The 12,079-nt window shown below is 46.4% G+C and overlaps 1 protein-coding gene across 1 annotated transcript in view; it reads left to right on the top strand.

Annotated features, from left to right (window-relative positions):
• The window catches only part of ctnnbl1 (catenin, beta like 1), a 36,587-nt gene extending 31,002 nt beyond the window's left edge, over positions 1-5,585 (top strand). The window contains exons 14-16 of the mRNA XM_030366476.1: positions 3,920-4,057; positions 4,429-4,501; positions 4,778-5,585. Of these exons, the coding sequence (XP_030222336.1) occupies positions 3,920-4,057; positions 4,429-4,501; positions 4,778-4,866 (300 nt within the window). The 3' untranslated portion in view covers positions 4,867-5,585. The remainder of the gene's footprint in view (positions 1-3,919; positions 4,058-4,428; positions 4,502-4,777) is intronic.
• Positions 5,586-12,079: the final 6,494 nt, after the last annotated feature.

The following is a 12,079-nucleotide window of genomic DNA, read 5'->3' as shown; positions in this document are numbered from 1 at the left end:
GTAGCTCCCCGTGGCTAGGTGGTCATTTATTTTCATTAGCTGTTTGGGGAGCGTTGCTATTGACTCGCTGGGTTTGTTATTAAAGGCCAGGATGAAAATATAGGATGCTTATGCCAACATCGCTGCCATAAGTATTTCTGTCACATCTCTTTTATTGATTAAATCGTATAAGCGCACAGCCGGTAGTAAATAACAGTGCATTTTCCTCCAGCGCCCCCCACTGGCCCAAGTAGAAACACACGCTCGTTATATTAAAGGAACCATTTTAAGACCCAATGGCTCGGGTCTGAGATTCATGGCGTACTTTGAGGATTCTGATAGACCGCCAAAATCATACTTTTTATTCCCCTGTCCCCGGTTTAATCCCCTCCTTATACTTTTATTCGAACTCTCTTGATTCACGTTTATTGTTCACATTTTCTTGATTCACTATATCCTGTTCCCTCTAGGAACTCTTTAACAATGGTTGGGTGGTCCCAGCGAACGGGCCTGTAACGTTGGCCCTGAGAGCGGCCAGAGTCAGATTGGTTTGGTTTATCCGTTGCTGCTCTGGGAGTCGGTCTTGGAGGGAATCGGTTGGTCGGTCTTGGAGGGATTCGGTTGGTCGGTCTTGGAGGGATTCGGTTGGTCGGTCTTGGAGGGAATCGGTTGGTCGGTCTTGGAGGGAATCGGTTGGTCGGTCTTGGAGGGAATCGGTTGGTCGGTCTTGGAGGGAATCGGTTGGTCGGTCTTGGAGGGATTCGGTTGGTCAGTAGCCTTAGTACTGTGTTCTTTGTATAAGTACCAGTATAAGTACTTGCTGTGGGTTCCTATGGGTATTAGGAAGTAGCACTACTTTGGTATTAGGGTGTTGTTCCGTGGGTTTGCAGTAGTACTCTGGAGGGGAACCAGACAGTAAACTGTGGCTCCACTGCGATGTGGGTTGAGTGGAGGTTTAAAGAATGTCAGTAATGTTGTTGTGGTGAGATTGATGGAGAGTCAAGCCGGAGGTTCTGTACTTGTTCTTCATGGCCAGAGAGACATTGAGCTGCAACTACCAGAGGGGAGTAGGAGTGTGTTTGGGTCTCTCTAATGTGTATTTGTGTGTGGGTCTCTTCTCTCTCTAGTGTGTGTCTTCTCCCGCTCTCTCTCTCTAATGTGTGTCTGTGTGTGGGTCTCTATAATCTGTGTGTGTGTGTCTCTCTCTATATTGTGTGTGTGTGTGTGTGTGTGTGTGTGTGTGTGTTTGTGTCTCTCTCTATAGTGTGTGTGTGTCGCTCTCACTCGTGTGTGTGTGTGTGTCTCTCCCTTTTAATGTGTGTGTGTCTCTCTTTATAATGGGTGTGTGTGAGTGTCTCTCTATAGTGTGTGTGTGTGTATGTGTCTCTCTTTATAATGTGTGTGTGTGTGAGGGTCGCTCTGAGTGTCTCTCTATAATGTTTGTGTATGTGTGCGAGTGTCTCTCTCTCCCTCATGTGGTGTGTGTGTGTCTCTCTTTAATGTGGTGTGTCTCTTTCTCTCTGTGTGTCTCTCTCTAATGTGTGTGTGTCTCTCTCTCTCTCTAATGTGTGTGTCTCTCTCTCTAATGTGTGTGTGTGTCTCTCTCTCTCTAATGTGTGTCTCTCTCTCTAATGTGTGTCTCTCTCTCTCTCTAATGTGTGTGTGTGTCTCTCTATCTAATGTGTGTGTGTCTCTCTCTCTGTGTGTCTCTTTCTCTAATGTGTGTGTCTCTCTCTCTCTAATGTGTATTTCTCTCTAATGTGTGTGTCTCTCTCTCTCTAATGTGTGTGTCCCTATCTCTCTAATGTGTGTGTCCCTCTCTCTCTAATGTGTTTGTCTCTCTCTCTCTAATGTGTGTGTCCCTCTCTGTCTAATGTGTGTGTCTCTCTCTCTCTAATGTGTGTTTCCCTCTCTCTCTAATGTGTTTGTCTCTCTCTCTCTAATGTGTGTGTCTCTCTCTCTATTGTGTGTCTCTCTCTCTAATGTGTGTGTCTCTCTCTCTCTAATGTGTGTGCCCCTCTCTCTCTAATGTGTGTGTCTCTCTCTCTCTCTAATGTGTGTGTCTCTCTCTCTCTAATGTGTGTCTCTCTCTCTCTCTCTAATGTGTGTCTCTCTCTCTCTAATGTGTGTGTCTCTCTCTCTCTAATGTGTGTCTCTCTCTCTCTAATATGTGTGTCTCTCTCTCTAATGTGTGTGTCTCTCTCTCTCTCTAATGTGTGTGTCTCTCTCTCTCTAATGTGTGTGTGTCTCTCTCTCTCTAATGTGTGTGTCTCTCTCTCTCTCTAATGTGTGTGTGTCTCTCTCTCTCTAATGTGTGTGTCTCACTCCCTCTAATGTGTGTGTGTCTCTCTCTCTCTTATGTGTGTGTCCCTCTCTCTCTAATGTGTTTGTCTCTCTCTCTAATGTGTGTCTCTCTCTCTCTATTGTGTGTCTCTCTTTCTAATGTGTGTCTCTCTCTCTCTCTGATGTGTGTGCCCCTCTCTCTCTAATGTGTGTGTCTCTCTCTCTAATGTGTGTGTCTCTCTCTCTCTAATGTGTGTGTCTCTCTCGCTCTCTAATGTGTGTCTCTCTCTCTCTAATGTGTGTGTCTCTCTCTCTCTAATGTGTGTCTCTCTCTCTCTAATTTGTGTGTCTCTCTCTCTCTAATGTGTGTGTCTCTCTCTCTCTCTAATGTGTGTGTCTCTCTCTAATGTGTGTGTCTCTCTCTCTAATGTGTGTGTCTCTCTCTCTCTAATGTGTGTGCCCCTCTCTCTCTAATGTGTGTGTCTCTCTCTCTAATGTGTGTGTCTCTCTCTCTCTAATGTGTGTGTCTTTCTCTCTCTCTCTAATGTGTGTGTCTTTCTCTCTCTCTCTAATGTGTGTGTGTCTCTCTCTCTAATGTGTGTCTCTCTCTCTCTAATGTGTGTGCGTCTCTCTCTCTAATGTGTGTGTCTCTCTCTCTCTCTCTAATGTGTGTGTCTCTCTCTCTCTCTCTCTAATGTGTGTGTCTCTCTCTCTCTAATGTGTGTGTCTCTCTCTCTCTAATGTGTGTGTCTCTCTCTCTCTAATGTGTGTGTCTCTCTCTCTCTAATGTGTGTGTCTCTCTCTCTAATGTGTGTGTCTCTCTCTCTAATGTGTGTGTCTCTCTCTAATGTGTGTGTGTCTCTCTCTCTCTCTCTCTCTCTCTCTCTAATGTGTGTGTCTCTCTCTCTCTAAAGTGTGTGTCTCTCTCTCTAATTTGTGTGTGTCTCTCTCTCTCTCTAATGTGTGTGTCTCTCTCTCTCTCTAATGTGTGTGTCTCTCTCTCTCTCTCTAATTTGTGTCTCTCTCTCTCTCTCTCTCTCTCTAATGTGTGTCTCTCTCTCTCTAATTTGTGTGTGTCTCTCTCCCGGTCCAGTCTCTAATGATGATGAATGAGAGCTGGGAGCCTATTGGCGGAGCTCTGTTATTGGCTACTTGTTAAGATGGATAACTATGCAGGGGAGTGTGCGTGTCAATTAGGAGACCAGAGAAAAGCCCCCCGCCGCCCCCCCCGCGGTGGGGCGGTGGTCCCAGCAGGACGGAGTGCTGCCTGGGGGGCGGCTGGAGACCCCGGCATTAAACCCACAAGAGATTAAATCGCACAAGAACAATAAATATTGTATCAGAATCACAATACTTTCATATCTGTATTGCATCTATCATATATATATATATATATATATTAGTGCTGTCAAGCGATTAAAATATTTAATCGCGATTAATCGCATTAATGCCATAGTTAACTCACGATTAATCGCGAGCAATCGCGATTAATCGCAAATGTTTTTTCTATGCTAAATATCCCTTGATTTCTTTGTGCCATTAATTTTTCTTATTTTAATGCTCTTATTAACATGGAGAAGTGCATCGGCCTGCCTTGTGCAAATGTATATAGTGTGTGTAATGTATATGTATATAATGTGTGTGTGTGTGTGTGTAGGAGATGGTGCGTCGGGGGGAGATCCTGGACGACGGCCTGGAGGATGAGTTCTACCTCAGACGTCTGGACGCCGGCCTGTTCGTCCTGCAGCTCATCTGCTACATCATGGTGGAGATCAGCAACTCTGGCATCGCCCAGGTACACACACACACACACACACACACACACACACACACACACACACACACACACACACACCCCTATTACATCATGGTGGAGATCAGCAACTCTGGCATCGCCCAGGTACACACACACACATACATTATGTATACACACACACACTGTTGCATCGGGTGGAGATCAGCCCCTCTGTCTACACTCAGCTACACGCGGCCGTGCAGACATTTGGTAAAGGCCACGCATCCATAATTCCAATTGTATGAAAATGTTATCCTCTGTGTCCCTCTCTCTGTCTGTCTGTCTCTCTGTCTGTCTCTCTGTCTGTCTCTCTGTCTGTCTGTCTGTCTGTCTGTCTGTCTGTCTGTCTGTCTGTCTGTCTGTCTGTCTAGCTGCATCAAAGGGTGCACCAGATCCTCAACCTGAGGGGAGGGTCCTTGAAGGTGGTGAGACACATCATGAGAGGTGAGACACACGCCGTCTGGTTCACATCATCACCAACTTTATTGATCCCATCTTTGAAAACAGAACACTGAAACTGCAGATAAAAAACTTGGATCAATTACATTTATTTAAATTGTACAAATATTTGTAAAATTCAGGGATAGATGAAGGGCATCTTGTGTCAGTATGCCTGCTACAGTGCAGGCTTGGCCGGAGGCGGTGGGAATCGAACCTGCGACCTCTGGGCTGGGTGTCCGCCTCCCTAACCACGGGACTGAACCTGCTCTTGTGTTCCAGAATACGCTGAGAGCATCGGCGACGGCAAGGCCACCGAGTTCAAGGAGGCCGAGAAGAAGAGAATCATGGACCTCCTGGAGAACTTCTGATCACAGACACACACACAGACACACACACACACACACACACACACACACACACACACACACACACACACACACACACACACACACACACACACACACACACACACACACACACACACACACACACACACACACACACACACACACACACACACACACACACACACACACACACACACACACACAGTCCCTGAAGGAGGATCCAGTTGTATTTGTGGTCGGATTCAGCCTCTCTGAAGGAGCTCAGATTGGATCTGGTTGATTCGTCTCCATGCTGAGCTCTGCTGGGCTCACATGACTCTGCAGTCTCCGTCTCTATGACAACACCGGTTCCAGAGAGAGGCAAAAATAAATAGAAACTAACGCAGAGCAATCGGATCAAACGACATCGACGCTCCCGATTGGCTGGCGTTGACGTCGGGTCGATGTTAATTGGGTCAATCAGAGATGGCAGCAGGATTGACCTATGTTTCGAGATAGGGGAAGGCTGGGTTTGAACGCCATAGCTCTGAAGTGATCTCCTGTATACATATGACACCATGGTCTGACAACTGGGACGTGTGGTATTTACAATTAGACTCCCTCACCCACACAGAAACACTCACACTCAGACATATACACACATGCGCACAAACTCTTGGGTATTTTACTTACTTGTTTTAGATTTACATGTAAAATATTTTGTACCGAAACATTTGTTAATAAAATGCTACTCGAAGGTTCTGGTGTCGTTTGTTTTGCTTATTTAACTCAGACGTTAAGGACTTTGGCGCACGGTCTCACTAGCAGCTGTCTCCAGATCAGTCTCTCTAACACACGGGAGAGGATAGCGCTTTTATCTGCAATCAAGACGACGCGGAACGGAAACGTTGGCTTTATCTCGGGCCAGACGGGCCGAGGTTGTCGTGTCAACCGACGGGAAGGGGGCTGACAACCTGAACCCACAGCGTGTGATAAAAGGTCAGGCCATCCTCAAACACCCCCACTGTCAGACCCCCGTTAACCTGCCCCGGTCCGCCTCCACACGGGGAGGACGCGACGTCCTAGCCCCCAAACGTCGTCTTTGAATCCTCATTATTAATGATTTGTGTCTCTGAATCCATCATTCACTGAGACTTTATGTGGCCGTCCTTCCCGTATAAACCGCTCCACAAGCGACCCATTGTTCATGATCTCGGGTGACGGTATTTTTTGTCTGTCTCCTTTTTTCAAGTGACACTTCATCACTTTAGAGTAGACCACAAAGAAAACGAGGTTTCCACGCCAACGGCCGGTTTATTATTCTGCATAGTCTTGAGTCCGCTCTCCCCCCGTGGGTGATAGACATCCAGCCCCCCCTCCTTCCCCATGGAGAATTCTTGTTTACATCGTGTACCGCAATCTGCCCATCAGCGGGCGTTTATTGACCTATCAAAAAAAAAAACGCACACGACTCTGGTCAAAGCAGCCGATCAAGGCGGGAGCGGAGCCGTTGTTTCCCGACGTGACAAGCTGTCACCTGTCTGTCTCCCGCGAACACGCACACGTACGGCGCCGCAGCCGCGCGCCCTCTGACATCACTCGCTAACGAGACGCCGGCCCGACTATTTGCATACCGGCGGAGGGGCTCGCGCGGCGCGGGTCTCTTATCGGTGATTATGGCCGCGCCGTGTTGAACAGCGGTCGTACAACAATTTCACAGTTGAGAAGCGGCACAATAATTGTATTTTCCGAGTGACTGGATACGAGCAGTGGGGTGTGGGCGGGTCCTCTCCCAGCCTCCCAGGCTTCGTACTGACAACCCGCCGGGCAGGGGGAGGTGGGAGAGAGGAGATGAGAGGAAAAGTGGAAAGGATAAGGGAGGAGTTGTTGGGAGGAGAGTGTCGATGGAAAGGAGAGGGCCAGGAGTTTAGAAGAGATGAGACGGGAAGGAGTGGGATTGAAAAGAGAGGAGGGGGGGAAGGAGTGGGAGGCAGAGGAGGAGGTGGAGGGGAAGGGGTGGGAGTGAGAGGATAGGAGACGGGAGTGGGACTGAGAGGATTGGAGGTGGAAGAGAAAGAGTGGGTGTGAGAGGAGGGGGGGAGGGGGGGTGAGAAGATAGGATTGGGGGTGAGGGGGTGGAGAGGAGGAATATAAAGCTGTTCTTCAGTATTTATTTGTCCTCCCAGTGGTGCTCACAGAGATGTGAACTGCCGCCGGGCAGCGTCGGAGGCCAGTGTTCCCTCCTCACGGCGTTCAGTAACGAGCTCTTCAGAGCGGCGAGGTCGTCTTAGTGAGCGTCAGCCTTCTGGAATTATAAAGGCCGAATTTAATTGTTGGTAACTTTATTTAATATTTTCTTAACAAATGTGTAGAATATATAACTGTACATTCAGCGCATAAAAGTATCCACTCCTGAAAGCATGGCCTTGTGAAACTATTCACGTAAATTAACGAATACTAGGAAGGTCTAAGCTGTTCTCTGTTTGGATGTCAGCCTAGTCAGTATGTTAGCTGTTCTCTGATAGGATGACAGCCAGTCAGTATGTTAGCTGTTCTCTGATAGGATGACAGCCAGTCAGTATGTTAGCTGTTCTCTGATAGGATGACAGCCAGTCAGTATGTTAGCTGTTCTCTGATAGGATGACAGCCAATCAGTATGTTAGCTGTTCTCTGATAGGATGTCAGTCAGTGAGTCAGTATGTGAGCTGTTCTCTGATAGGATGACAGTCAGTCAGTCAGTATGTTAGCTGTTCTCTGATAGGATGTCAGTCAGTATGTTCGCTATTCTCTGATTGGATGACAGTCAGTTAGTATGTTAGCTGTTCTCTGTTTGGACGACAGTCAGTATTTTAGCTATTCTCTGATTGGATGACAGTCAGTCAGTATGTAAGCTGTTCTCTGATTGGATGACAGTAAGTCAGTATGTTTCCTGTTCTCTGATGGGCTGACAGTCAGTCAGTCAGTCAGTCAGTCAGTATGTTAGCTTTCCTCTGATAGGGTGACAGCCTAGTCAGTATGTTAGCTGTTCTCTGTTTGGATGACAGTCAGTATGTTAGCTGTTCTCTAATTGGATGACAGTCAGTATTTTTCCTGTTCTCTGATAGGCTTACAGTCAGTCAGTATGTGAGCTTGGTCTTCTAGCCAACTTGGGCAATCGGCTTTTCTGTTTGTGTTAAAAACTTTGCTTTCAGAATGTTCCTGTCCCACACTCAGTGGCTTTCCATCCATCAAGTGGACGGACCATAACGTAGAAAAACCCTCCAATCTGTTGGCGGTAGAGATTCGAAGCTCTGGCAACTGGCGTTCACGCCGCTTGGGCCCTGTTCAGTCGCCTGGAGCCGCACGCTCCTGGGAACTTAAATATCTAATTATCCAAAATCTATGGATTCACCCTGTCACTGCCTTGGGCGAGACGCGTGTCGTTTGTCAAGGAGTCCGGCTCGATAGACCTACAATGTGTAACAGTAGTGATCAATAGCGCTATAGAACTACATTAATAACCCACAGCTCTATAGAAATACAGTGTATAACAGTAATGAATAGCGGCTCTATAGAACTACGGCTCTATAGAACTACAGTGTATAACAGTAATGACTAACGGCTCTATAGAACTACACTGTATAACAATGTCCTATGGCTCTTTAGAACTACAGTGTATAACTGATCCACGTGTCTATAGAACTAGTGTAACATTAATGACCCACAGCCTTATAACAGTAATGACTAACGGCTCTATAGAAGTACACTGTATAACAATGACCCAAGGCTCTTTATAACTACAGTGTATAACAGTAATGATCCGAACTAGTGTATAACAGTAGAGACCCACGGCTCTATAACTACAGTGTATAACAGTAACGGCTACACTGTGTAGCTGTCCATGGTGCTGAAAGGTTTTCGCTGTGTTCGCTTTGTCAAAAGGAAGTGGATTCTTGCATTTTAGCTAGAGCTGTCAAGCGATTAAAATATTTAATCTTGATTAATCGCATTAATGCCATAGTTAACTCACGATTAATCGCAAATTATTTTTCTATGCTAAATATCCCTTGATTTTTTTGTCCCATAATTCTTCTCATTTTAATTCTCTTATCAACATGGTGAAGTGCATCGGCTTGCCTTGTGCAAATTATTTTTTATTGATAACAACATTGGCATATACTGATCAAAACAGGACGATACAAAAAAAGAGCCTATAGTGCAATTAAACGACTGCTTTGAACAAATGTCATTTGAACATAGCAGTCAGGCTACTGCTTCTTTGTTTTGAGCCCAATTTTTTATTTATTTATTTTTAATAAAAAAATTGCGTTAATCGCGCGATACATTTTTTAACGCCGTTAAAATTGGTTTGCGTTAATAACGCGTTTAACTGACAGCTCTAATTTTAGCCCAAACAAACATCGCTCCTTAAAAACGAATGTGCACATAAGGTTCATGTTGATGAAACGCAGAGTAGCTAATATTAAGTAGGCAAGATATTCAAATAAAAAAATCTAAAATAAACACATTGCTCCCGTTTAGCTACCTGGTTGCGTCAAAAGGTTGCGTGTCACATGTGTAACTTTCTCTGAGGGCATGTCGATCTGGGATGTAGCAGCGACCGGTGGATAATAACCATCTAGAGCCAAACGCTTCACTTTAATGAGTCTTTCTGCTCCGTATCCCTCCGCTTGATTGATATTCCCTCACTGCGCGCCGCGCCACTACCTGTCCCTCCCCCCCCCAAAAAAACGTCCGCCCGCTGTGCGGACTACACGGAGGCAGCGGATAGAAGCAGTGCTCCGACCGCTTCGAGGAGGAGGAGGACGGCTGCACACCACCACAGCGCCCCGCTCATCACCTGCGGTTCAGTTCGACGCTCGGACGCGAATGGGATCTGTTCCACCTCGGTTCCAGCTCATGTAACAGACAGAGAGATCAAGAAATACTGGGATCTCCAGAGCGACGAGATGGGAGCGTTTGCGGTGCTTGTGGGGACTTTGCATTACGCGGGACTCTACGTCCAACTTAGTGACTCCACCAAAGCATCTGAGAACCACCTCTCCGGGAACGGTAGGCTGGGGGATCCCGTCTAGGGCTTTGCTTTAGGGAGGGCTGAACTCACGGGGGTGGGCTAGAATGACCTCTGTATATATTTATATATATTTATATATATTGCGTGTTGAACTGAGAATCTACAGGTCAGCCGAGCAGCTCATAGAGGACGTGTTCATCTTCATAAACCAGGAATAATTTCAATTAAGCTGCACTTACTACTGGGTTGCTCTATTAATGTTGCAGCTGGGTATTGCCACCCGGTCCCAGTTGTTCTTTCTGAAGTCGGATCCTGTGGCGTGTCGGGTATTCACGTCAAGTGCCCTGAATGAAACCTAACTCCAGTCCAGATGGAGAAACGCTTCATCGTATCGTGTGTGTTTGTCTCTTTGGGTGTTTCAGCCCGCTTGCCTTGTTTGGATTATTCCATTATTTGTGATTATTAAATTAATTCAGTTCTGTGATAGGATGTCAGTTCTTAATCTTTTTTTATTTTTTACAATTTTACTCGAAGATTTTTTGTCTTGGGTTTTAAACAAGCTGTGTGTGTGTGTGTGTGGGGGGGGGGGTGTGTGTCTGTGTCTCTGTGTGTGTGTGTTTGTGTGTGTGTGTGTGTGTGTGTGTGTGTGTGTGTGTGTGTGTGTGTGTGTGTGTGTGTGTGTGTGTGTGTGTGTGTGTGTGTGTGTGTGTGTGTGTGTCTTTCTGTTTCTCTGAGTGTGTGTTTGTGTGTGTGTGCGTGCACGTAGGCCACCTGGCTGCGCTTTACACCTGGTTGAGTCACTCGCGTGCGTATGTATCGGACACCTTGTTGTGTTCCCGTCGAAAAACCGAGCCCCAGATTTATCTGAGGACAGTGCTTTATGAGGACATTGCTTTATGGCGACGGTGCTGCATGGGGACAGTGCTATATGAGGACAGTGCTTTATGAGGACGGTGCTTTATGAGGACAGTGCTTTATGGGGACAGGGCTTTAGGAGGACTGTGCTGTATTGGGACGGTGCTTTATTGGGAGAGTGCTTTATGAGGACTTTGCTTCATGGGGACAGTGCTTTATGAGGACAGTGCTTTATGGGGACATTGCTTTATGTCGACAGTGCTTTATGGGCAGAGTGCTTTATGAGGACATTGCTTTATGAGGACAGTGCTTTATGAGGACAGTGCTTTATGGGGACAGTGCTTTATGAGGACAGTGCTTTATGAGGACAGTGCTTTATTGGGACAGTGCTTTATGAGGACAATACTTTATGAGGACAGTGCTGAATGGGGCCAATGCTTTATGAGGACAGTGCTGATCTGAAGACAGTGCTTCATAAGGACAGTGTCCTCCGTGTCCTATCGTAGTAGGTCATCATGCTCAGGGGGTCTACAGGCAGGAGACCACCCTAGCCACAACACTTTCCTGCCCCATCGTAGCTCAGGAGATAGAAAGGGGTTGAATCTTCTAACCAGACGGTTGCTAGTCTGAGACGAGCAGGCAGTTGCCTTGCATGGCTGACGCTGCCGTGAATGTGTGCATGAACCATTGCTTTGGATAAAAGCGTCTGCTAAATGCCCTAAATGTAAAAAGTAAATGTAAAAATTAGTTTGCATTAGTAGTAGGCTGACGTCTATAGGCTGCAGTCCTATAACCTAAGCCATATCTGTCTCAGGTTGGAAGGTATTTGATGTGATATAAGGTAAGATAATACTACATTTATCCCAGAGGGGGATTTCAGTTATTGGATGAGCAACACTATATGAAAATATGTGGATTATTGACCGGGCGTGTTTCAATAGAGTTAGAACATAGAAAAAACGGGATGCACATGAATATCTGCACAATAGGTATTATTTTAGGGAGAGAACACACACACACACACACACACACACACACACACACACACACACACACACACACACACACACACACACACACACACACACACACACACACACACACACACACACACACACACACAAAGACACACACGCAGAAGAAAGATGTAGAGAGAGGGACTCGGGATCTGTAATGAAAGGGAAACAGGAGCGTTCTCCGTTTGACTTCCGGAGTTCCCCCTGAGGGTCCGGCGTTCCGCAGCCCCCCGCTCGTTAGGTCATCGTTAGTTTTCAATTAACTCATCGTTAGTGCTCGCCTCCTCCCCGCCCATTTAATTATTCCACCTCATCGATCGCCTTTGTTACAAGTGCTATAGGAGCCCGGGGACCAATCAGGTTCTCGTGT

This window comes from Gadus morhua, chromosome 1 (assembly GCF_902167405.1).
Source record: "Gadus morhua chromosome 1, gadMor3.0, whole genome shotgun sequence".
In the NCBI taxonomy this organism is placed as follows: domain Eukaryota; kingdom Metazoa; phylum Chordata; class Actinopteri; order Gadiformes; family Gadidae; genus Gadus; species Gadus morhua.
The sequence above is the reverse complement of the archived record's forward strand: the minus strand, read 5'-3'. Positions and strand labels throughout refer to the sequence as shown.